The sequence below is a fragment of the Octopus bimaculoides genome, chromosome 1 (genome assembly GCF_046866305.1).
Source record: "Octopus bimaculoides isolate indiv1 chromosome 1, ASM4686630v1, whole genome shotgun sequence".
Taxonomy (NCBI): domain Eukaryota; kingdom Metazoa; phylum Mollusca; class Cephalopoda; order Octopoda; family Octopodidae; genus Octopus; species Octopus bimaculoides.
This window is the reverse complement of record NC_142928.1, coordinates 192,474,878-192,502,793: the sequence shown is the minus strand read 5'-3', so window position 1 is coordinate 192,502,793 and position 27,916 is coordinate 192,474,878. Positions and strand designations below refer to the sequence as shown.

Genomic DNA, 27,916 nt, shown 5'->3' with positions numbered 1-27,916 from the left:
CAGCTTTATGCTAAATGTTGGGAGGTTAAAGTATAAAGGGAGGAGTAGAAACAGGTTTACCTTTGGGGAAAAAACTTCAGGGCTACTTTTCATTTTGTATGGGTGGATGAGTGGGGCTCAAAAGAGAAGTAAAATATGGAAGCACCTTGGCTCAAAAGCTGAATAGAAGAAAGCATGAATACAGAAGAAGCAGGGAAAGTGGGAAAGGCTGCAAGTGTGTGAGAGAGGCTTGTGAGAGATGGAGACAGAGATACAGGAGTGGAAGTGGTCAGATGTATATAGGGGATGAATGGAGTGAATAGTGAAGAAGGGTGGCAGGTAGGAGAAGAGTGGTAGGTGGGAGAAGGGTGGCATGTGGAAGGGTGGCATGTGGAAGGGTGGCATGTGGAAGGGTGGCATGTGGAAGGGTGGCATGTGGGAGAAGGGTGGCATGCAGGAGAAAGGTGGAAGAAGGGTGGGATGTGGAAGAAGGGTGGGATGTGGAAGAAGGGTGGGATGTAGGAGAAAGGTGGCATGCAGGAGAAAGGTGGTAGGTGGGAGAAGGGTGGCATGTGGAAGGTGGGAGAAGGGTGGTAGGTGGGAGAAGAGTGGGATGTGGGAGAAGGGTGGCAGGTGGGAGAAGGGTGGGATGTGGGAGAAGGGTGGCAGGTGGGAGAAGGGTGGGATGTGGGAGAAGGGTGGGATGTGGGAGAAGGGTGGGATGTGGGAGAAGGGTGGGATGTGGGAGAAGGGTGGGATGTGGGAGAAGGGTGGGATGTGGGAGAAGGGTGGGATGTGAGAGAAGGGTGGCAGGTGGGGATGATAAAAACGAAGGACTGGAAGTAGGATAGTGGAAAGAAAGTGATTAATGGCATTGGAGAGATTATGGTATGTAGTAACAGCCACGTTACATTCTAATTCATACTGAACCTCCTTGAGAACTACATTACAGGTGCACGTGTCTGTGGAGTACTCAGCCACTTGCATGTTAATTTCATGTGAAGGCTGTTCCGTTGACCGTAATCAACAGAGTACCAGTTAGTTAACTACTATATAACTGAGCCAGGCATCATTGCTTTAAATAACTACAGCAAAGCAACAGTATAGAAACAGAACACTTGCATTTCATGATGCCAGGATTTCAGTTGGAAGATAAGAAGTTCATTGTATAAGAGATAATCTATAGCTGTCACCAATAAAACAGTCAGAGGGAAAGGCTTGGATGTAGGAACTGGAGTCTGTAGTTAAGAAATTTTATTGTATTCCACAATGTTCTGCAGATTGAATTTCTGGACTAACACAACAATATTATTAACTTGTTCTTACAGCAAAATAATGTAGGTAGAGAGTGGAAAGGACAGATATATTTTTATGAGGTCTTCAGACACTAAAATAAGGAAATAACTGGCATTAAGTATTACAATTTAAACATACTTCTGGATTTTGGCATTAATGGTTCACACACTGAAACTAGACGGTGTTGTAGTAGTTGTTATTGCTTAGCTCCAAATTGGCTGCAATTATGCAGACTTAAGATCAAAGGCATTCCAGTTGTGACCATCCCATCTTTCTACAAAACACTGTGTGTTGAGACTACAATATCTAAAGCAGAGCCTCTAACTGATTGACATTCCATCACCAGCAGACAAAATCTTGCCTCTGGCTTACAGGTGTACTATCTACTCTGTCTTTTCTATCACCTTTAAAGGCCTTGAGTTCTCAGTTACAGCCAGTATCATACCTCAATCACTCAGGTATTTCTGACTCACTCACTTCTGCCTCTCATCATCCTTGTTGCATCCACCCACCTCCTTTCACTGTACCAACTACAATTCCCAGTCTTTCTTCCTCTGGACATCATCCTTCTGGAATCTCCTCCTTGCTTATGTCTTTCCTGTAAGTGTTGACTTATAACAGTTTAAAACCAACATTAATAGCACCAATCAATCTCACCAGTCTTGGAGTGTCTGTAAGGGTCATGGGCTCTGACCCTTCCTTCACACTCAGCAAGTATAAAAATAATATAATTTGGATATAGGACTGCATTATCTAATGTGTCCCTACTTTTATACGACAACATAGAGGTTTCTTTTAGTTTCTGTCTACCAAATCCTCTCACGAAACTTTGGTTAGCCTGGGGCTATGGCAGAAGACAGCCAAGGTGTTGCACAATGGGACAGAACCTGAAACCATATGGTTAGGGAGCAGACTTCTTAACCTTACATATACTCCCACCATTTATCAGAGATCTGTTAAATCCAAATACAACCTATTGTTGATGTTGTTGTTAGCTCTAGAGTAATCCTACGATCAAAGACATTCTAGCCTTGACCACCCTATCTTATCTGACAGTTTACCACAGGCTATATTCTCAATATATCCTTTATCCTTCCCTTCACACAATATGATTGTGTTGAGTCAAATGTTTTGCAACAGTTTAGTAACTCATTTGTTTTATTCATCAAGTTACACGAAACCCATCCTAACACTCAAAGTAGAGGCCATCATGTTGCATGGTCTGAAGTCACCTTTCTTATTTGTTTATTGCCCACAAGGGGCTAAACACATAGGGGACAAACAAGGACAAACAAAGGGATTAAGTCGATTACATCGACCCCAGTGCATAATTGGTACTTAATTTATCGATCCTGAAAGGATGAAAGGCAAAGTCGACCTCGGTGGAATTTGAACTCAGAACGTAATGGCAGATGAAATACTGCTAAACATTTTGCCCGGCGTGCTAACATTTCTGCCAGCTCACCACCTTTCTGGCAGTCTTTGATCTCATGCTGATGCTAGTTCTGGTCCTTCGAGACAAAGAACTCCTTCACTGAAGCTTCCACCTCCCTTTCGTTGAAGTGCTGGAAGTGAGCCATGCATTGGAACAAGTGGAGGCGGAAGCTTCAGTGAAGGAGTTCTTCACCTCAAAGACTAAGAACTGGTGTCAACATGGGATCAAAGAACTAGCAGAAAGGTGGCTTCAAACAGTGCAACAAGATGCTTTTGTTGTGACTTGATGAATAAAGTAAATAAGTTACCAAAATATTGCAGAAGTTTTGACTGAACACAATATCAATGTTATTGGAGAGAGATTTGATTGTTATTTCTAGCAAGTTGATCACCTGAGTAGAGGCTCCTTCATTGATTCAAGTAGAACCTGTTGTCAGCAACACTAGTGTGGAATTGAGATTTATGTGATGCCATTGTTTAACATTGGTCAGTTTAATGGCATACAGGTGTGTGAAGAAGTTACAAGCTGACATAGGTTACTACAAGTTAGCATACTTATTGGACAAGGTTATAAGTTGGCATACAAATATTGGAGCAAGTTAAAAGTTGACATAGAAATATCTAAGCAATTTGGAAGTTGACAACTTTATGCTTAAACTTGAATTTGATCAGGAACCAGAAGAAAAATATTTAAATTTTCAGTCTTTTGAGTTGCTTAACTTATTTTACAAACTCTGAATTCTTTTTAACCCTTTTGATGCTAACCTGCCTGACACTATCCATGGTTCTCAGATACGAACTTGCTGTTGTAAAGTAATCTAATTTAATACCTACCATCAAAATTTCATGTTAATTTATGCTCTAAACATACGATTAACGCATTTGCATTTTAACTGGCCATATCTGGCCTCTCATGCCTTACTGTACAATATCAGTTGATAACTAAACTATTACATTATCAAAATCTTGAAGCTGTGAAATATTGTATGAATAATTCAAGACAATGTCAATAAACATTGTGTTTGACAGGCTAATCTGGAAGCTAAAGCGTTAATAATGATGAAATTGTTTTATCAAATTCTTTGTTTATTTTCTAAATCAATTGAAACAACAGCAGAGTATTTAAACAGAAATATGGTGACAAAAAGGTTAAAGGAAAATTTTGACTTGCAATTGTTTTTAAAGGATTTCTGTTATACTGTGTTAAAGACAATATAAAAGAGATGGGCTGATTGCTAAATAAAGCAACACAAAGATGATGGTCCTTGTTTAGCTAAAAGTTCACCATCATCATCATCACCACCATTGCTACCGCCACCACCACTGTCATCATCATTTAAAGTTCACTTTTCCATAATTGCATGGATCAGATGGAATTCATAGAGACAAATTTTCTATGGCTAGATGCCTTTCCTGTCACCAACCTGCATGTTTTTCCAAGCAAGGTAATATTTCCCCCATGCTCAAGCATGTTTTTTGTGGAAGAATGGAAACAAACAACATCACTTGCATAATGATGATGTTCATTTGCAATTATCACGTGATGTCAAGACAAGGGCACACACACACACACACACACACACACACACACACACACACACACACACACACACACACACACACACACACTCACACACACACACACACACAAACATACATACTCACACACACACACACACACACACACACAAAACAAGCTTCTCAGACATGACGGTTTTTGACAATGATTAATATCTTCCATTATTTTGGATTTATTAAAAGAGATTTTGTATCTCTCTGTAGAAATTCATTTGACTGTGATTGACCAGACTATTGGATGTTGCTGTGCCTCATTAGTCACAATCTACTTTGCATCATTTTTTTAGCTTTTGAATGATGTCACCCGGCTGGCTAAGTGAGCTGGCCAACCCCTCCCCCACCCCCACTCACTTGGAAAGCTAGTCCATTGTAGGGTGTACCCACTTACAGCTGAGTGGACTGGAGCAATGTGAAAGGAAGTGTTTTGCTCATGAATACAACATGCCACTCAGTCTGGGAATTGAACCCACAAACTAGTGATCATGAGTGCAACACCCTAACCACAAGGCCACACAAAAAACGAAATGGACGTTGTGGTTGTATAGCTGCTGCTGTTGCATTTGTTTGTAAAAGGAAGAATAGTGTTGGGAACAGCAGAAATGGTCCACATGTTATATAGCCATGTATTAATGCTACACTCACAACCATATATTAGATGGATTCACTCACAAATACATTACAAGCTCTGACCATCAGCCACATGTCTCTTCCTTTTGCTTTTTTCTACCACTGTTACCATGGTCTTTGCTCTTCGTAACTCTCTAGCACCTCAACATCCCAAACGATGTTTCTGCTAAGATGCTGTCTGGCAGCTGCCCAGGTTGAATATCAATCACATCAATTTGACCAATCATGAGGAAGCAGTGAAGGTCACCATCACAATTACCTCCTCTTGACAGAAGCTGTTAAACAAGAAGAAACATTTCTGAAGCTGTTATTAATTCCTGATATACCATTATATTTGAATGTCTGAAGCAAATTCCATTTCTAAGTTTCAGGTTGAACACCTGTAAATTTCTTTTTGAAATTATAATTTTACAAATACGATAAATGGAGTAAAGATAATGCTACAAGATACATGACTCTATTGTAAGACGGCGAAAGCCATCAGATGAAAAGTAACGGAACCACCTACCCAGCCACCAGCTCCACTGGCACAAAAACAATTCCGGAAACTGTTCAATTACTTAAAAGCCATGATAGAATTGGTAGTACATTGTAAGAAATATAATAATAAATGTATAAAGAAAAAAAATATTAAAGATGTCTTTTGAATTATCTTTTGGTTACAATATAAAAACAAAAAAAAACAACAAACATAAAAAAGCAAAACCTCTAATTAATAGTTGCCATAAGAATATTTCCATAGTGAATTATTTGGATGAAAAAAAAAAAAGAAAGAATAAAAGACTTATGAAATAATATATATATATATATATATATATATATCACACATTATATATATATATATATATTACAGATATATATATATATTACAGATATATATATATATATATATATATATATATATATATATATATATATGATATGACTTTTCAAATAATGCATGCACATTATAAAAGAAACTGAACAAAAGATTCCAATTTTTTTAGTTGTTCATTCTTTTTTTTTTAATAAGACATTTCAATGAAATAAAATTTAAAAAAAAAAGAATTTCTAGTTGAAATAAGCTATAAAGAAAGTGAATTTTACATTTTTTTCCCCCATTTAATCATAAAAATCAATAAGAAAAACCTGAGAATCAATGTAAAATTTTAGTGGAATATTGATAAGTTTGAAAGGTCAGTGATACAATTTTACATTTCAAGTTCCGTATTATTGTTGTAGATTAACAAACTACATTGTAGAGTTTTAAACAAAGAGAGGGATTCTAAAAAGAAATCTCCTGACAATGCAAAGGTTGTTGGCATGTTTCATAACTAAGCAGTGTCAAGTTCAACCCCACAGCAAAGCACGGCACAAATATTTCTTATCAAAGCCCCAGACTGATCAAAGCCTTGCATCTACATACATACATCCTCCTCCTCTTCGTTTAATGTCCATTTTCCATGCTGTTATGGGTTGGACGGGTTGACCAGAGCTGGCAAGCAAGAGAGCTGCACGAGGTTCCAGTTTGATTTAGCTTGGTTTTTACAACTGGATGCCCTTCCTAATGCCGACCACTTTACAGAGTGTACTGGGTGCTTTTAATGTGGTGCTGGTATGAGTGCTTTTTCTGTGGCATTAGCACATGGCTCTTGCAGGCCAATCCTTTTCATCGGGGGAGCAACATTAATAATACATTGTTTTTATGTTCAGTTAAAAAAAAACAATTTTACATTAATCTGATGGGTTACTCTATACTTTTACAGAGTATAAATATATTATTCTTAAACAAGAATATTATTGATAGTAACTTTGAAGTTTTGGCCAAACACTGAAGTTAATGCCAATAATATTCTAGTTTAAAAGTAAAAGTATATATATATATATATATATATATATATATATATATATATATATAGGCACAAGAGTGGCTGTGTGGTAAGTAGCTTGCTTACCAACCACATTGTCCTGGGTTCAGTCCCACTGCATGGCACCTTGGGCAAGTGTCTTCTATAGCCTTGGGCCGACCAAAGCCTTGTGAGTGGATTTGGTAGACAGAAACTGGAAGAAGCCTTTCGTATATGTATATATATGTGTATATGTGTGTAGGTGTGTGTATATGTTTGTGTGTCTGTTTGTTCCCCCAGCATCACTTGACAACCAATGCTGGTGTGTTTGCATCCCCGTAACTTAGTGGTTTGACATAAGAGACTGATAGAATAAGTACTAGGCTTCCAAAGAATAAGCTCTGGGGTCGATTTGCTCAACTATAAAGGCGGTGCTCCAGCATGGCCACAGTCAAATGACTGAAACAAGTAAAAGAGTAAAAGGCTAAGAGTATATATATATATATATATTTACACACACACACACACATTTAATGTAAACTGCCAGAAGAGAAAGTACTCAATACTCTAGCAGAACTTAATAATTTCTATTTTGGTCAAGTCAGTTACTAGTTACTGTGAAGCATAATTTGTCTGATGATCTCATGAAGACACAGGTGAAACTTCAGAGTAACAACAGACTGATTTGGCCAAAATAAAACTATTTTATATGTGTGTGTGTGTGTGTGTGTGTGTGTGTGTGTGTGTTTGTGTGTGCGTGTGTACACATGTGTATGTGTGAGCCTATATATCTACCTACATACACCTATCTTTCTCTGAGTGGTTTAAATATCCAAGTGGTTAATAAGTGTCAGTAGAAGGCACCCAGGAGTCATGATTGGGATTCAGCCTGGCTCCCTAGGAGTATAAGAAGTTAAGGGCTGAAATACTTGCCTGAGGGTGAGGGGCAGTGGTAGTAGTGTTTCTTCTTCAAAAACCTTGTTTAGCTCTCTTGAGAATTTCTTACCATTATATATGCTAGTAATATATATATCGTAGCACTTCATTGGTTATGATGATGAGGGTTCCAATTGATCTGATCAATGGAACAGCCTGCTCATGAAATTAACGTGCAAGTGGCTGAACACTCCACAGACAAGTGTACTCTTAACATAGTTCTCGTGGAGATTCAGCATGATACAGAGTGTGACAAGGCTGGCCCCTTTGAATTACAGGTACAACAGAAACAGGAAGAAACAGTGAGAGAAAGTTGTGGTGAAAGAGTACAGTAAGGTTTGCCACTATTCCCTGCTGGAGCCCCGTGGAGCTTTAGATGTTTTCGCTCAATAAACACTTACAACGCCCAGTCTGGGAATTGAAACCGCAATCCTATGACTGCGAGTCCGCTGCCCTAACCATTGGGTCATTGCACCTCCACAATATACAGGGTGTCCACAAAGCCTGGGTACATGGAGTAAATAATATCATAACATAAACAATTAAATATAAGAAATAATAATTTCTTAAAGTATGTGTTAATCCCATGAACCCAGACTTTGTGGACACCCTGTATATACATATATGCTAGTAATAGCTGTAAAGAATAGTTTGCTTACCATCATTGCCACCATAAATCCTGTACATGTGTATATGACCGTTGGGGCCAACATCTTGATCGAAAGCACTGACTTGTCCAACAAAGCTCCCGACGGTAACATTACGTCGCGTAATAAACAGATAGTTGTCTTGGGTGAATACAGGTGCGTAACGATTGATTCTTTTGATACTCAAGGTCAGCTAAAAAAAAAGGAAAAAGAGAGAAAAAAATAATAATAATATAACAAATAACTGAGTAACTAAAAATTAATTTAAAAAAAATGGAAACAAGGTCACAAAATCGTAAAATATACAAAACAAATGAAATTTATGAAAACAGAATTAAGATTCTGGAAAATGATAAAGCAAGTTCTGAAGTTCTGAAGACAATAACATTATCTTCTTGTTCTTACCAAGGTAAAGGCAACAATCTGGCTGAATCATTAGAACATCAGACAAAATTGCTTAGCAGCATTTCTTCCAGCTCTTTATGTTCTGGGTTCAAATCCTGTTGAGGTCAACTTTGCCTGTCATCCTGTCAGCGTCAGTAAAAGTACCAGTCAAGTACTTATATCAATGTAATCGATTATTATCCCTCTCTCCTAAATTTTCTGGCCTTGTGTCAAAGTTTGAAACTACTATTATTATGAAGCTTGGTAGAATCAATAAAGTATAAGAAAAAAAAGGTTTGGTGGCATTTTTTTCTGGCTCTTTACACTCTGAGTTCAAATTCCACCAAAGTCAACTTAGCATTTCATTCCTTTTCTGGGGGATGGAGGTGATAAAATAAATACCATTTAAGCACTGGGGGTTGGTGTGTTGACTTACCCCTCCTAAAATTGCTGGCCTTATGCCAAAATTTGAAGCAATTATCATTATCAAGATGGTAAGATGGCAGATTTGTTAAAGTATTGAGAAAATGCTTTGTGATACTTGTTCTGGCTCTTTACATCCTGAGTTCAAATCCAGCTGGAGTCAACTTACTTTTCTTCCAACTAGGGTTGATAAAATAAAGTACCATTCAAGTATTGGAGTGTTCCAACTAATCTTAATATCTTCCCTTCAACATTGTCATGGTTTCTATGGCTGGGCACTCTTTCTTTCACCAATTACTATACAACATATACTAGGTGAATTGTATCATAGCACCAGCACTAGAGATGTTGTCATATCTTCAGTAAGACAAGACCAAGTGTTTTATACATCTGAAACTGCAGTAGACTATAAAACCATTACATTTTCTTTTTAAGACAGTAGAATGTGTTTTATTTTAATTAAAAAATCATTTTTGTCTTCGATGTACATCATTTATAGGTCATTCAGACCCAAGAAGAAGGGCTGAAGATATATCCAGGCTGGAGACTTAAACCAAAGGCCTAGAACAAAGTAGACTCCGTTGAATGCACACGAGGGTCAGGGGATGTTAAAGTGGATGTTGGATTAAATCTACCAAGACAGGGAATTAGCAGAGTCATTAAGAATGTTGGATAGTGTGTTCTAACACTACATGCTATTAGTTGAAACCCTGCTAAGGTCAACTCTGCATTTCATCCTTTCAGGGTTCATAAATACTGTACCATTCCAGAGAAGTGAATTTGCAGAACAATTAAAAGGGCAAGCAAAATTCTTTGTGGTGGCTTATCTGACTCTGTGTTCCGACAGCAATACCTACATTGACACTGTGCCAAATTGTTTTGACCCAAGTCAATGTTACTTCCCTTGGATAAACATCAATAACAGGGAGAGGGAAGGCTTGCATGGAAAGGTCCTGCCCTCTCTATGAAATATAGTTTTGTCCAATGTATAAAGACATCTATGATACTTCTGTTAGGAATAAAAGGACTAAAATTCCCCCAAAGTTTGCTTTTATTGTTTATTACTGTATATTACTGTGAAGATAGGTAAACCCTTCTAATGTTTCAGAAATATCATTAATGATGGATCCCAGAGCATTTGTGTGATGTATCTTGGGACTACTGAGGAAGCAAAGGGTTAAAAATACAAAAAGATGTTCTTTATATTTTCTCCATTAAGAGACCCCAAAACTCCCTGAGACCCCAGAAACATCTCTATCAATGTATCTATGTATCTCAGCACAGCTGTGACATATTGAAACCATTACAGAGCAGAGGAATAAGAGGACTAAAGAATAAAATAAATAAATAAAACTTGCTTTTCTTTTTTTTTTTTTTATTATTTGCACTGGACATGGAAAGATATCAAAATTATATTTCTCTTGAAAGTATATTCTTCTGAGTGAAAATAGTTTCAGAATTTGTAAATTACATAGATGAAAGGAAGTAAATGATCTATAATTGAAACTAGTCCCATTAACAACCATGTTATGGCTGTAGCTCATTATATTAATATCAATCTAAATATTATACATCAAGCTGTTATTTCCAATTAATAGTTGTTATTTGGTGAGATGTTTCAAGTTAAAATAGCATGATAGTTTTACAAGCTCTGCTCTTTCATCCAGAGAATAAACACAACTTTCAACATTTAACAACTCTGTCCCATGTAGCCTTTCATATGCTACATTGATAAATAAAAGTAAAATGCTTAAGTTTTATGTGGGGAAAAATGTCAAAATATAAGAATAATATGTCTATTGGGAACTCAACTACAAACAGTAAAGCAAGATTAAAACAGGTTCAGGCCAAATAGACAGATATTTTTTTTTCCAGTTTGCAGTACAACCAATGAAGCCAAAAGCAAGACTTAACCAAATAGAGGAAGCAGATCTTTCAGGCATGGCTGTGTGGTTAAGAAGTTTGCTTGCTAAATATATGGTTTTGGGGTCAATCCTACTGTGTGGCACTCTGGGAAAGCCTTGTGAGTGGATTAACAAACACAAATTGAAAGAAGCCTGTCACAGCTAAATCTGCAATAGATTTAGAGAAGAAATACCAGGTGTGGAAGCAAAACCTAGTATCAAAGAGCCATAAATTTAACTTAGTAAAGACCAAAGTTCTAATGAGCATGAAAATAGACAAACCCTTCAGGAAAATGGCCCTGATTGAGATGTAGAGAATGTGTAGGTAGAAATTCCATACAGCATATGCAGTGCAAATTGTGGACACATAAGAGCTGCAGTGGAATCACAGGAAGGCTAACTGTGAAAGTAGAGTTTGTGTGTGGTAGATGTGCAGAAACAACTAAAAGCAAAGAACATAGGTAATCCCTCTCCTTGAATGCCTGAGATGATCCTTAGAAGCAATTGATGGTTTCTTTTTCCTAGGATCCTTAATTAGCAGTGGAGGAGGATGCTCAGAAAACAGTGGCTAGAATAAGAACTGACTGAAGAAAGTTTGGAAAGCTATTATCTCTCTCTCTCTCTCTCTCTCTCTCTCTCTCAAAGAGAAAGGCAGAGTGTATGATGGTAGTGAGACATGAGCTGTGAATGCAGAGGACATGTGAATGTTAGAAAGAAATGAAGCTTGAAATGCTACACTGGATGTGCAATGTTAACTGTGCAAGTACAACAAAGTGCAAATGTGTTGAGAGAAAATTTGGGCATAAGTGGCATCAGGTGTAATGTGCAAGAGAGAAGACTGCACTTGTATGGTCATACAATATGTATGGATTGAAGAAGAGTTACTTGCTAATTGTGAATGGAACCTGTGGAAGAAGGAGACCCAGAAAGACATGGGATGAAATGGAAAATGACCTTTGGATGTTGAGACTCACAGAGGTGATGACAAAGGACTGAAATGATTGGCAATTTGTTGTGACTGAGAAGACTCACCCATCCAAGCAAAAATGAGGCCCTATTCAATATTATCCCCTTACCACTTTATTTTCCATGAAATACTCATTAATGCCCATTTCAACTCCCCTTTTTTCCTGAAAACCCCTTCATTTTGCCAATGGCATCACCCTGCCATTACCCCTGATTTTGTTCCTGGCACTGAGTAACCCTCCTAAACCCAGCCCTCTCCCTACTTTCCCAAGGTGCTGCAGTAGGACTGTGTCCAGACTGATGTGTTTGTCAAGTTCACTTCTTAACTACACAGACGTGCTAAAAATTAGTTTTGAACATTTCAAGAAATGGTATAATCTTTTATCAATACAATGTTTGTTTTGAATTCATCAATGACATAATGTTTTGTTTTTAATTCTTGTGACTGACAATGAATGATGAATAGCAATTTATAAACTATAATATATTCTTATCATGAACAATCAATCAATCTTATGAAATAATTAACAGATTCAAGTTGATGAGCACAGACGTGGTTGCATAGTTAAGAAGATTGCTTCCCAAAAACACTGTGTGTGGAACCTTGGGCAAGTGTTTTCTATATTAGCCTTGGGCTGGCCAAAGCCTTGTGAGTGAATTTGATAGATGGAAATTGAAAGAAGCCCATTGTATTTAATATATGTGTGTATGTGTGTGTGTGTGTGTGTGTGTGTATGTGTGTGTGTGTGTATGTGTGTGTGTGTGTATGTGTGTGTGTATGTGTATGTGATGTGTGTCTCCTTGTTTTGACATTGTATGATGATACTTGTAAATGAGTGTCACTGTCACACAAGCAGTGTCTTTCATTTTCAATATTCTGTGGAAACATGTCTGGCCATGGGGTGAGGGTGACAGGAATGGCATCCAGCTGTCAAAAATTTGCCTCAATAAACTCTGTCCAACCCATGCAAGCATAGAATTTTGATGTTAAAACAATAATGAGCTGATTGCTATCCAACTTGTATCAATAGGGAAAACAGTAAAAATAATGATGGAAATTATGACATTAAGATGTATTTTTACACAGATCCCTTTTTTTTTCCTATCTGGATCAACTGATAATAGGGTACAAGTTATTGATCAATTAACCTTTAGATTGGGATGCAATAACTCTGGCCAGCTCCAGCCTTTATATGAAGTTGGACCATAAAAGTAGGGTCTTTAAAGTTTAGCCCCACATCAACCCTGATAAAGCAGATAAATGATAGAAAGCATTCCACTCATCTTTATTTAGGGCTCTCTAGAACTACATTATCTTTCCTTTTAAAATTGAAGGATGTGCTTTGAAGGATACTTTGCTGCTATCTCTAGCAGAATGAGTAACATTATACAGAATCCTATGTTGACTTGATACAAGTATGGTCGACTGGAAAGATAGGGGTCATTTTTGCTTGCCTCCATCTGGTTCCACTCATAAATCATTCTTCCACTTTTTTTAAAACTTAACACTGATTGGCCAGAAAAATAAGTGATGAAAATAAAGACAAGAAATAATTAGAAAAGAGAAAGAAAGAAAATCTCAATTAGTGCCAACAATAAAATTCTCAGTCCTCCGATTCAATCTTGAGCATTAGTGAAATTTATCCATAAAATTATTGCCAATCAAAATGTTCAAACAAAAAAGCATTTTTATAGAAAATACCTTCACAAAATGAAAATGAGTATTTGTGTGTGTGTGTGTGAATGTTTATATATATATATATATATATATATATATATATATATATATATACACACATACACACTCATAAAGTCTATGTCATCATTTTTATATATTTCATCTCTTATTAAAAGACAAAAGCTGCCAATAATTCAATAACTGATTCTTTTTTTTTTCAACTGTTTGGATTTTTGTAATATGATCAGTATTAATGCTAGTGGCAGCTTCGAATTTGAAAAGGTCAGAGGTATTGTAAGGTATGGAATACCGAATAATAATGAAGATGATGATGACGACGACGATGATGATGATGATGATTAAAATAATTAAAAAGGCATGCAACATTATTATGCGTTTGTCAGATGCCTATCAATGGTTTCGTTATGAATTACAAAGTTTGACGAGCTAAGTCTTTTGATAAGAAATTTTTTAAACGAGGTGTTTAATTATCTCTGATTACTGACGAAGCACAATGAATGAGTAGATAGCTGACAAGGCCTCGGTTTCATTCTGATAGTCATTTGAAATAAGCAGCTCTTCATGAGAAGAGCAAACTAAAATTAAAGTAGTTTTTAAGAATTTTGTGAAATATTAATTTAGCTGATCAATAAATATGAGGCCTGAAAATGACAAGCATTGTGTTATTCTAAAGGTTTCATAAACAAACTAAATTCCTGTTCATCACAAATCTAAACAATATATTTACTTTAAGGCTAAGAAAATAATAGTAAAATTCCTGTCTCAAACAGAGATGGAAATTGATCTATCTTATACAAGATATTATACTGTAAAATTAAAGTGCCAGATTACTGACCACAATGGTCAAGATGTAAGACAGGTTTCTGGATTGGTGATAGGAATAAGAATGGTGTTGTAAAAACTAATGCTTCAACAAAATGCATGCCTATCCATCCTAACATAAAAAAATATAAGTAAAACTATAATTACTTTTATTGGTTAGAAGGGTAGTTAATCAGGGGGACATTACAAGGATGATTTACAATTTGTATGTGAGATTTACATAGAAATGGTGGAAAGAGAAAAAAAGAAGGAAAAGGGGAGAAATGAGCTAAAATGTTTACATAGTATACAAAATGTGAATGGCTGATGTAGTCCACCTGTTATAGGGCAACCTGCAGTCAAGGAATCCCACAGACCCAGGATCAGTATGACTATGGGGGGCATGATCCATCCTCCAATTGTTGTTCTCCAATCTACAACTGATTTCACCATGACCATTTTCACAAGTATCAATGTATATTAGAAATCGTTGTTGTGGCCGATGACAGTACCACCTGATTGGCACCTATGCCGGTAGCACATAAAAAGCACCATTTGAGTGTGGTTGATGCCAGTGCCGCCTGACTGGTCTCATGCTAGTGGCACATAAAAAGCACCATTTGAGCGTGATTGTTGCTGGTGCCATCTGACTGACCCTCATGCTGGTGGCATGCAAAAAGCACCCACTACACTCTCAGAGTGATTGGCGTTAGGAAGGGCATCCAGCTGTAGAAACTTTGCCAGATCGGATTGGAGCCTGGTGCAGCCTTCTGGCTTGCCAGTCCAGAGTCAAACCGTCCAACCCATGCCAGCATGGAAAGCGGATGTTAAACGACGACAATGAGGATGATGACGATGATGATTAGAGACATAATTTTAATATTTCACGCTAAAAGTAAGGTGGGAAGCTGGCAGAATTATTATTGAACTGGGAAAAATGCTTAGTGGCATTTTTTCAGACTTTATGTTCTGAGTTCAAATGCTGCTGAGGTCAAGTTTGACTTTTGTCCTTTCGAGGTCATTAAAATAAGTATCAACTGTATACAGGTGTCAATGCAAACAACTTAGCCCACACAAAATTGCTGGCCATGTGCTAAAATTTGAAAGCAATATTTCAAGCTAGGTTAGAAAAAAAAAAAAGCAGTGAGCGTAATTTAAAAAGCATTAAATTAAAACCAACATTATATTAAATGTATATAAACCATTGAAAGGCGTGATGCTGTGGTTTTTGTCTGAGAGAAAATCTCCTCACAAATGTGATAATGCAAAGTGCAGGGTGTCCACAAGGTCTGAGTACATGGAGTAAATAAAATCATAACATAAACAATTAAATATAAGAAATAATAATTTCTTAAAGTATGTGTTAATCCTAATGTACCCAGACTTTGTGGACACCCTGTATATTAAGAATGAAGCAAACAACACTGCAGCAGTGATTCCCAAGAATGACAGATGTGTTTTTGCCCAACTTGGGACTTGTCAATGCTGTGCATCCATTTGTCACTTGCTAAGACATAATTCATGCTTTGATGCAGAGCAGTGTTTCTCAACAGTTTTTTTTGCCTGTAGACCCATTTGATCCCTATTTTACTCAAAATTGATCCTATAGTCATTTGATGCTTAAAAAAAAGACCTTCTTGTATTTTCATAATTAAATGTTATTAGGAACTGTATAAAAAATTAGCAAAATATTTTGTGTATTGTAGAAATATAATTAATTTATTATACGTTTGTTGTTTTATATGTTTCAGCCCTAAGGCTGTGGCCATGCTGGGGAAAATTTTAATGACAAAATCCTATATGGATCCTCAAGGGCCATATGGACCCTAGCTGAGAACCACTGATGCAGAGGAAACAGTGAATAATACATTGATGGGTATTGCATAAAGGTAGCAGGGCTGTAAAAAGAATCAATGAATGCAACTGAAACAAGTAGGTTGATGGCAAACTAAGACTGTGTATGTGGTAGATGCACAGGAGTAGTTAACAGTCAGAGCACCAGTAAAATAAAATCATTTTGATGCTTGGAAGGTTCCATAGAAATAGTTGATAGCTTCTGTCACCCTGACAAACTACTCAGCAGTGGAGGAGAGTGTTCTGAATAAGAGTAAAGAGGAGATCCACTCTTTGAGCAATGGGTTGAATGTAAGTTGCTTTGGTATGAAGTGTGATGCTGCATGGTAGGGAGATGTAGGCATTAAAAACAGCAGATGTGAAATGTTAGTGTATATGAGTGATGTGATACAGATGGACTGAGAGAAAAACTGGGTATAAGAGGAATCAAAAGTAATGTGTAAGAGAGATGACTGTCTTGGTATGGCCATGAAATGAAGATGGATGATGAGGAATTGGTAAAGAGGTGCCTTGAGAGCCACATGGAAGGAAACTACAGAAGAGAAAGACCAAAGAAGAAATGGGCAGAAGCGGTAAAAACTGATTTCAGGATGCTGAACTTCAAAAAGGAGATGACAAAGAAAGGCAATAAATGGTAAGACTATGTTAGAGAGGACTCATCCAACCCATGCAGGCATGGAAAAACAGACAAAAAATACTGATGATGTACATACACAATATATATATATATATATATATATATATATATATATATGTATGTATGTATGTATGTATAGTTGTATAGTGATGAATGCTTTCCATTTTTGTTCAGTCATAGAACAAAACTGCAAGTGTCTAGCAGCTGCCAATTTTCAAGCTAAACATTTATAAGAACAATAAAAATATTTTCAATATAATTTATGTTTTGCCTTTGTAAAAGTTGTGAGATTTATCAATGGAAACATTTAATAGCAAAGTGAGAATGAACTAGTTCTATGTTCTATTATATATACATCCCAAACTGGTACTGAGAAAAGAAGAGGAAAAAATATGTTTCTGATGTAGTATTCATTCACTACACTAAACCGGTATTTTAAAGCCGACATCGAGAATGGTAATAAAAGGATATGGAATCTTCTCAAAACAAGTGGAAAATGTCTATGCATATAATATCTATATAATGAAACATGGGGATAGATAAAATGTTTAAGCTAGATATGGTTTAGATTAAATAACTATCTGTCTATCTCACACATACACATACATTGTATTTTTCTGTCTCTTCCATGCACAAACACATACACACACACACACACTCTCTCTCTCTCTCCACCCTTTTCTCCATTATTACTAACACCCGAGTTCCAGTACATTCCTTAATAGGTGGGCTTTATTAATGGAATACATTTTCTTTTTCAAATTAATGCAGAAGATGTTAGAAAGCTTTCTTTGAAGATCTAAAAGCTTGATTGTATATTTTTTTCTCCAATAAAAATACACACCAAAGACAAATTATTTAAATATAAAAATATAAAATAATAAATAATGTAAAATAATAAATAATGTAAACAAACACCAAATCAATGTTTAAATGTCCTCAAAAAAAAAAAAAAGGATAATCAATGCTAAAAACATCTGCCTGTAAGAATTTTTTGAAAATTTTTCAAAAAAGCAAACTTTCAAAAAAAAAAAAAAAAAAAAAATCCCTTTATTGGAAAATGATTGATAAGAAAATCTATATTTCTAAAGTTTGAAAAATTCTTTGCTCATATGTTAAGAATAAAATATCCTTCAAATAAAATAACTATTTCCATTGAAATGAATGCATTAAATATTCTTTATTCATGTTCTTTGGTGAGAACACAACCAACCTCCAGATATGATTGTAGACAAACACACATTTCATGCAATGTGACACAAAACAAACACACATTTCATGCAAAGTAACACAAAACCAAACTGTGTTATTATTACTATAACTGTATTATATACATTTTTAACCGTCTTTCAAATTATGTGATTGTGTTTGTCTTTGTTTATCCTTTCATACCTTCTCCCTCCTCCTCATATCTTTATTCTCTCTTCTATCACCTTTACAATTCTATAATTATTTTGTTTTTATCTCATTGAAACATTGTGGAGTAGATTCAGGACATGGAGGTTACCAATCTTGTCATTTGGAATAACCTAGCAGTCTATTAGTTCAGATATGAAGTTTTAAGATGGCCAGTGCCATCTGTCTCCGTCTGTTGTTGTTCTTCTGTCAGATTGCACCAAACACAATGTCTATCAAAACTAATAACACCTGGTGGTGATGGGGTCATTGCTCCTCACATGCAGTGGCGGACTGGCCAGGTTGTCAGCTTGCCCGATGGGAAGTGGGCCCCTGTGCCATTAGAATCCATATATGAGGGCCCATGTTAGCATGTAAGGGGCCCACCCCTTCAAGTTTTTTATTCACTCCTGGAAGAATGCATTAATTATTTCAGCCTGGCTGTGTTTGTAGATAGTTGAAAAGAATACGTTAACCCCCCCCCCCCCCCAAACCCCCCCCCCCCCCCAAACCCCCCCCCCCCCCATAACATTGTAGTATTTTGCTGCAAGAAATCTGGGAGGCACCAGTATCAGTCAATTATTTGGCTGATACTTTATTTTATCAACCCAGGAAAACTAAGATGGTATGATTTTTGGTAGGATTTGAACTCTGGATATAAAGGGAACTGAATGAAAAAAAACTAAAAAAAACTGCAGCACTAACAATTCTACTAATCCAACCACTTGTTGAAGAGTTGAAATGAGGAGCAAAAGCCTGGTCCATATATTTGCTGCAGGTATTACTATGCTAATGTATCCATGAGTGAGGTAGTGGTGTTAAATCCATGAATTAAGTGGTGGTGATGGATTAAGTCTACTATTGCAAAACAGATGAAGCCCTTCTGAAGGGTTTCTACAGCTTCCAATTTCATTCAAAAAGTTTGGTTGACTCAAGGCTGTGTTGTAAGACATCTGTGCAAGGTGCTACTCATTGAAATCAAACTCTGAACTACCTGACTGTCAAGGAACCTTCTTAACAATGTGGATAAAAAAAGATCCTTCCCCAAGTCATATAGACTCAGAGAGACAGTTTCCCGGTTTCTGTGGTGCATCCACCTCTGGATTATTCATGTTTACTAGTTGAGTGGACTGGAGCAATGTGAAATAAAGTGTCTTGCTCAAGGACACAACGCATTGCCCAGTCCAGAAACTGAAACCACAATCTTATGATCATGAGTCCAACACCCTAACCACTAAGCCATGCGCCTCCACTTAACCCCATAGACATACTGGCACAAGGTGCCACACAATGACATTGAACCTGGCACTACATGGTTATGAAGTGACAGAATTAAAAATACAAAGATAAACCAAGATAAATAAATAAATATTTTAATGTAAAATTTTTTTCCAGAAAATTTAATGTTTTATAAACATATTTTCACAGGAAGTAAAGAAAAGATAAAACATTAAAAGTATAAAAATCCAAATTATCGAAAAAAACCAACAACTATAACTATCTCACCAAACAGCGGAAGATGAGGGGAGAGGATAATGGGTTGTTCACCCCAGACCAAATGGCGTGTTTAGCTGCAGCTCTTGGATTTTAAATTAGTGTTAAATTTGTATTATGTACTCCATTAAACGCAACATATGAATCATTGTATATGTTTGACGATGAAACCATTTAATAATTAAAAAAGAAAATATATATAGATATTTTAAACATTAATTTGAATAAAATCTAAATTTGAACCTCAAGTATTTTATCATGGTTTAGTCTGATTTAGAAAAATACAGAAAGTTTCAACAAATTCTTAGAGAACTTTCAGAAAAAGTAGAGTGCAGATTGAAAACCAAATAATAATTATCTCATTGTGTACAAATTAGATTTACAGAGAAAGAAAAAAAAAAAGAAGAAGCTATAGGCTGACATACAGACTTGTAAATTAAATGGAGTTTATCATAAAGGAATTATCATGCTTGAAGTAACTAAATGACAAATACTTAATAGCAGCAGTAAACCCCCCGAAAAATTAATGCAAACACAATGAAGACTATAAAAATAAATAAAAAATAAAAAAGTAGAACAGTAAAAGATTAAGTTAAAATTGACTTGAAACAAATCTAAAGATTAAATATTATGACAAGTGATTAAGAAGAAATGGAAATGAATCTATGTCATCTATCAAATATTTTGACAGACGACGGATAAAACTGAAAGTTTCTTAAATAAGAAAGTTAAGAGATAAACAAGTTAAAAGGAAAATCAGAATAAGAAAATAACTAAAGAGAGACAAGTGAACTTTCACTGCAATTAGAATTTTTTTTACTGAAAATAAAATGTCAAAGGCAAAGAAATGAATTTGTGTATTAGTTATGCTAGAGATTCACTCTGTGTGTGTGCATGAGTGGGTATATACATGTACACACATGTATGCATGTATGTATGTATGTATGTATGTAGGTAGGTATGTATGTATGTATGTATGTATGTATGGATGTATGTATGTATGTATGTATGTATGGATGTATGTATGTATGTATGTATGTATGTATGTATGTATGTATGTATGTATGTATGGATGGATGGATGTATGTATGCATGTATACATGCCTGTCTATTTTATACAAAGTTCTGTCAATGTTAATCTCACTATCAAACTATTAAATGCCATTACCTGAGACTTCAAAACTAAGTCACTTTTCTACAATAAAAGTAAATACACTTTATTTTTAAGAACTCCCTAAAAATAAATATCTGTACTGGTTATATCATCATCATCATTTAACGTCTGCTTTCCATGCTAGCATGGGTTGGACGATTTGACTGAGGACTGGCGAACCAGTAGGCTGCACCAGGCTCCAATCTGATCTGGCAGTTTCTGCAGCTGGATGCCCTTCCTAATGCCAACCACTCCAACAGTGTAATATGTGCTTTTTATGTGCCACTGGCACAAGGGCCAGTCCGGCGGTACTGGCAATGGTCACGCTCAATATATATATATATATATATATATATATATATATATATATATACATACAAACATATATATGTAAATGTGTTCCTGCACCCACCACATATATACAAACATACATCATCACAATTATTTTTACATCCTGTTATTCCATAATTGCATGGGTTTGACTAAATATGTGTGTGCTTTTTATATGTGGCAGCAGCATGGATGTAAAAAGCCACATATAAAGCACCCAGTACACTGTGTAAAGTGGTTGGCATTAGGAAGGGCAATCCGGCCATATCAAATCATGCCAAAACAGACAAATGGAGCTTGGTATAGCTCTCTGGCTTGCTGGCTCCTGTCAAACTGTCTAACCCATGCCAGCATGGAAAATGGATGTTAAATGACGATGATGATGAAAAATATATATACAAATACACACACACACACACACACAAACATTTAATCCATAATCATTAGGCCAACAAAATATACTTTATTGGATTTACAATTATAGATTAAATGTTCATTAACACCCAGACTTATCATTTGGCCAGATATAGCTTCTTTGAAATTGTCACCCCTTGGAACATATATCTTACAAGTGCAGATCCAAAGGTAAGGGCAGTAGATCAGCCATGAAGTACCAACACAGATGCAGCAATCACCAGGCAACTCGGATCAACTCTAGCAGAGAGCACTATGAACTCACACCAAGAACATACGTAAGCTTAACACTTACCAACTCATTATGTTGCATAACTGCAGTTCACAGAACTGAACTCTCTAATAAATTATTTTACTTTACAAATTGGTTAGTTTTAGCAGAGAAAATGTGGTAGATGAAAATACAAACATATTTACATACATGCATTCTAATACCTTTCGTATTCACCTTCTACAGGCTGACCTGAACCAAAGCATACACATGATGCAGATTCATTTGCATCTTGTGTACACATTACACAGACCTCATTTGCATCTTGCACTTGCATATAGTTATGTTTCTGTCAGTCCCTTGCCAGAGACATTCTTTGTATACTCGTTCAGTTTTCACAACTGTTTTTAGTTTTCAGATTCAATAGTTGCAATCTCTTAGCAATATAGAAAGGTATAGTAAACTCCTTGCAGCAATATAGAAAGGTGTAGGTTAAGCTTTAGCTGTTCACCATTTTCTACAGGTTTATTGGAAATGTGAAAACAGTACATCTGAGCCAAGCACATGCTACATAAATGGATTTAAGGTCCACCCCACCCCGGTTTATCACTTTCCTTGGAAGATTTCAGATTGAATTACCATAACAGTTAGACTGCTACAAGTCTGTTTTGTTGGTATATAGAAAATAAAAGAGAACTTTGTCTTTTGCATCCATGTTTCTTACATGCCCAACCTGTTAGAAATATTCCACCAAAAGATGGGATGGTCACAAAAAGAGGAAAGTCATCCAAAGTCTACATATCATTTATATGTAAACTAGCTTCAGGTTAGTAAACAGTCATTGTATTTCTTGTATGCTAGAATTAGCTGAACCAGTTATATATGGCATACAGAATACAACCTCAGATACCAGGTATCATGCTAGGCTTCTTGTGTATCCACTTCTAATTGTATTGCTTATTTAGTAGAGTTCATGACTGTTTGCTTTTAGCATTTCCTGTTGATTATTTATACAATACCTTTAGAAATATATTAAGTTCCAAGCTTCAATTACTCTCCAAGATTTCAATTTTCTTTTGGAGTCTATCTGCTAATACATATTTTTTTATAGGCATGGAACAGTGAAATACATTTGTAATAGTGAGAAATGGTGAAAAATGTTAAGAGCTACAATAACATCCAGAAATGCATTTATCTAAACCGTACAGGTCTCACAAGTTCTACTTCAGCTTGCTCGCACATGGTGCCAGCAACTTTTAGAAGCGTTAAGCTTACAAATGTTTTTGGTGGGATATCATGGTGCTCTCTGCTAGGGTTGATCTGAGCTGTCTGGTGATTGCTGCATCTGCATTAGGACCTAACTTTCTTTTTGACCATAATTACATAGCAAATCCATAGACTCACTTACACAATAAGCAGTATCATGATATTTAGAAGGGAAGCGACTGGTAGAATTGGTAAGGCATAAAACAAAATGTTTTGTAGAGTTTAGCCAGGTCCCTTTACATACTGAGTTTAAATTCTGCCCAACTTCACCTTGTCTTTCATCCTTCAGAGTTGACAGAATAAATATCAGTCAACTATTAGGGGTCAATCTAATGAAGTATACACATCCCCCCACCCACTACAATTTATGATACTGTACCAATGTTAGAAATTATTATGATGTTGTATAGACTCTAAATTAATGTATTTGGATTATTTGTTAATTATATTAGATTTCAGTTTGTTGATATAAAGAAAACATAACTGTTTTAAGATGTAATTAGAAAAATCCAATCTATTTCTAATTTCCTTTGATCTTAGATATAATTATTATATAATGTAAATTCGAGTGACATAGGTTACAACTGATGAAATAGTTTTGTTCTTTTATCTCTCTCCTCCCACTGGTGCCTTCCTTAATTATTCACCACATCAAATACCATGATCTTTATTGTATGTCAACAATTAAAATATTCCATTATTAAGCTAAATATTATGGTAATGTCAGTAAAGGTGGTGGGTTGGCAGAACCATGAGAACACTGGACAAAATACCCAAATACATTTGTTGAGGCTCTTTATGTTCTAAGTTCAAATCCTACTAAAGTCAATATTGTTTTTCATCCTTTCAAGTAAAAAACAAGCCCCGGTTTTTGGACCTTTGAAATTGTTAAGTGTATAAAACAGAATGCCCTGCAGCGTTTGAGTTTGTCTGTGATAAAACTGGTGCCAAGCAGTATCAACCTTGGTGACAATGAGAGGGGAAGCTTTCCTGTATGGGCAACTACTGGTCATCCATAAAATACCTTAACCAGCTCTGTGCTCTGGCATGGCTGTGTTGCTTCCCAACCACATGGTTCTGAGTTCAGTCTCACTGTGTGGCAGCTTGGGCAAGTGACTTCTACTATAGCCTCAGGCTGACCAAAGCCTTGTGAGTGGATTTGGTAGACATAAACAAAGAAGCTCATCATATATATATATATATATATATATATATATATATATATATGGCATGTAAGTGACCATGGCCAAAACATTATCTGTCCATTGCAGGGTTACCTATTTACAGCTAAGTGGCCTGAAATGAAGTGTTCTGTTCAAGAACACAACACACAGCCCCAGTCCAGGAATCAAAACCATGATCTTTTGATTGCAAGTGCAAACACTCTAACCCCTAAGTCATTCACCTTCACCCTAAAATATATTAGAGGAGGGGGGGGGGAGGAAAAAGAAAAGAAAAACCGAAATAAAATATAAAAGTATCAACAGTGGTTGAGACCTAACATAACTAAATTTTCTTTTGATTATTTTAGACTGAATACTTTTCATTGCTATAACCATTTTTAGTCTAACACCTGATAAAAAAGATACGAAAAAATCAAATTACAGTCTTTTAATAGAGAATTTCTTTACAGTTAATAATTCCATTATATGAAACCTGAAGGTAATTTTACTTATACTTTTTACTATTTATTTATTTCATAATAGAATAGTTTTAAAATTATAAGTTCAAATAATTACATGAAATCCGCCATTTACTAGTATGTCAATTGAATTACAAGTAACTTTATATTCACAATAGAACTTTATATCCACAATATTCCATTATTTCTAGGAAACACTGAGTGTATGTGACTTATGTATATCGAGGAAATACTACTTAAGGGGAAGTTTATATCAAATCCAAACCTGGCTTTGATAGTATAATTACAATTGTCATCTATAATTATTGATAATTATTAATAAAATAATGAAGGCAGCTGACCAGCCCTATCACGTACTGACAAACAATACAATTGTGATTATTCAGAGAGAAAGCTGTAGAGAAAAAAACTCGATGTGACAAAAGACTAACTGTAGTTATGTTCAAAATTGTTCCTGTGTTATTGTTTAATAATTGTACATCATCAGCCATCGACCAGATGCCCTCCCTGAGTCCAGGGCTTGGTTTGCCAATTGTACATGTATAATATCTAAAGACAATTTACTTCATAAACTTACTTTCAACAGCATTTTTTTCAAAAAGCCAGCTCTATATTTCAGCCATAACTTTTTCAAACATATCACAAATGTTTTCAGAGAGTGCACAGACATACAATTAATGTTTCAATTGTATCCTTTGTCAATATCTCACTGTTTATTCATTCATGTTTCAACATACTTTTTCCACAAGCTAGGCAAAGGGAAAAGTAGACAATGGAAGCTGTTACAATTAAGTAACTTCATCCCTGAATATATTGTAAGCATTTAACAAAAGTTGGTTCTAAGATAAAACTTAGATAAGTTTCGGCCAGTATAGGCCCAGGCCATGTCTAACTTAATAGCACCACCTGGTGAAGACTTTTAGATCATGATTCACACCTCAGTCATATATGGGACACCATGGCTCACTCTAGCAAAAAAGTTATTATTGTTGGAGACATATCCGGGTGTAGGAGGCTGGTCCGGTATTATTTGAAGAAATTTGTCCAGTGAACTTTTGAATTTTATGGGATCTGTTTTAAGTTTTGATGTCTTTGGTATAATATTAAAAGAGAACTGGACTGGTTGAGGTAAAGTAGTTGTGCCACGATGTTGTTATGTGTCTTGAGTTTGATTTTTGTAGTGGGTAGATAGCATGGAGGCCAAGTCTTGGGTAGATTTTAAAATTGATGCCAACATCATTTGTGCAATATTGATGGAATATTTTCCACATCACACAAATGATGTAGTGCCCCCGACGGTGTTGGAGAGAGTAGAGATTGAGTTTTTTTAGTCGATCCTAGTAGTCAATGCCTGTCATGCCATCTATCTTTCTTGTTATTGACCTCTGGAATGCTTCCACTTTCATAATGAGTTGCTTTGTGTGGGGAAACCACAGTGGGTAACAGTACTCAAGGTGGGGTCAGACAAAAATAGAGTAGAGAAGGATTGATGATGTAGGCATCTCCAGACCAGAAATTTCTCAGAATTCAGGAGCACATCTTGCAGGCTAAGTCAACCTTGCTGTTTGCATGGGAACTCCAGCTTAGATTGTTATCAACAATTACTCCAAGGTCTCTGGTATTGTTGGATGACACTAAGGAAGGGCACATGGTAGTTTCAGAGTATCCTCTTTTCCAAGTTGGATCAAATTGAACTTGTCTTCATTGGACAACAGCAAACAGATCTGACTGAAAGCATGCTGGTTTCCTATACCGTTTATGCAAAGATTTTCAGTGTACAGTGTTTGATGACGTCTATGTCACTGATGGAGATAATGAAGAGTGGGCCCAATACAGTACTTTGTGGGACACCACTACTGACTGTGGATGAACTTGATCAGACTCCCTCAACCACAACATGTTGGGTTCTGTTCATCAGGAAACATTTTATCCATTGCAGCAGCTTTCCACAGACTCCAGTGTTGGACACCATTTTAAGTCCAAGGACTCATTGGGTTGGTGACCTGATTTCAAAAGCATGCAAGTGACCGAGGTCACAACATTCCCATTAAATAGAACACCAGTTCAGTGAAGAGTCACCCATTCACAGCTGAGTGGACTGGAGCAATGTGAATCTTCATACTAAAATTATACATGATAGCAATGAAGATGACAATATCTATGAACTACCATAAATTAAATAAAATAAAATTAATTAAGTGTATTTTATAAATTTATACTGAAAAACCAATCAACAGTATATACTTTTTAATGCTTGCTATAGTAGTTACAGCAAATAGATCTTGACAAAAATTTATAGCAGCAGAGAATGGTAGAATCTTTTGGAACATTGGATAAAAGGCTTGGCAGTATTTGCTCCAGTCCTCTGTGTTCTGGGATCAAATCTTGCTGGGTTAAACTTTCACTGTTCTGAGATTGATAGATAAAGTGCCAGGTAGTTTGGAAAATGGTAATGTTGGTATACTTACCACAATAGTAATGCTATTCCCACACCTCACATTTATAACAAGTACATGGTCTTCAGGACTATCAATCTCGTCGAGACTGCGAATAACCTTCAATGCACCCTGACAAAAAGTAGAAAAGGGACAAAATGACATAATTAATCAAATTAAAACAGCACATTTATTTTAGCTCAAATCATTCTTATTTATTAACTCAAAGTAAAATACACAGAAAAAAGCAATTATGGTCAATAACCTAGCACACTCATTCCATAACCATTATGTGTGCATGCGCGTGCACATACACACACACACACCATACATGGACATGAAAGAAATTTCATAAAGTTCACTTATCATTTACTTTTGAACTATAAACTAAAATTTTTCATAACTAAAATATTGCCCATAAAAACCTATATAAACTCCTCTCTCTGTCTATATATATATATATATATATATATATAGTGAGAGAGAGAGAGAGAGAGAGAGGCAATCATTTCAGACACTGTGACATGATAGTAATTTCAGAAATTAATGGACATCAAGCTTCTTTGTCTTGCTGAAAGAATAATA

At 35.9% G+C, this 27,916-nt stretch overlaps 1 protein-coding gene across 5 annotated transcripts in view; it reads right to left on the bottom strand.

Moving 5' to 3' along the window:
• LOC106884166 (protocadherin Fat 4) overlaps positions 1-27,916 on the bottom strand; it is a 696,074-nt gene that overhangs the window by 102,859 nt on the left and 565,299 nt on the right. For all 5 annotated transcript variants that reach the window (XM_014935404.3, XM_089364268.1, XM_089364281.1 and 2 more), the window contains 2 exons: positions 27,365-27,463; positions 8,336-8,516 (listed from right to left, as the gene is read on the bottom strand). In XM_014935404.3, coding sequence (XP_014790890.1) covers positions 8,336-8,516; positions 27,365-27,463 — 280 coding nt within the window. The remainder of the gene's footprint in view (positions 1-8,335; positions 8,517-27,364; positions 27,464-27,916) is intronic.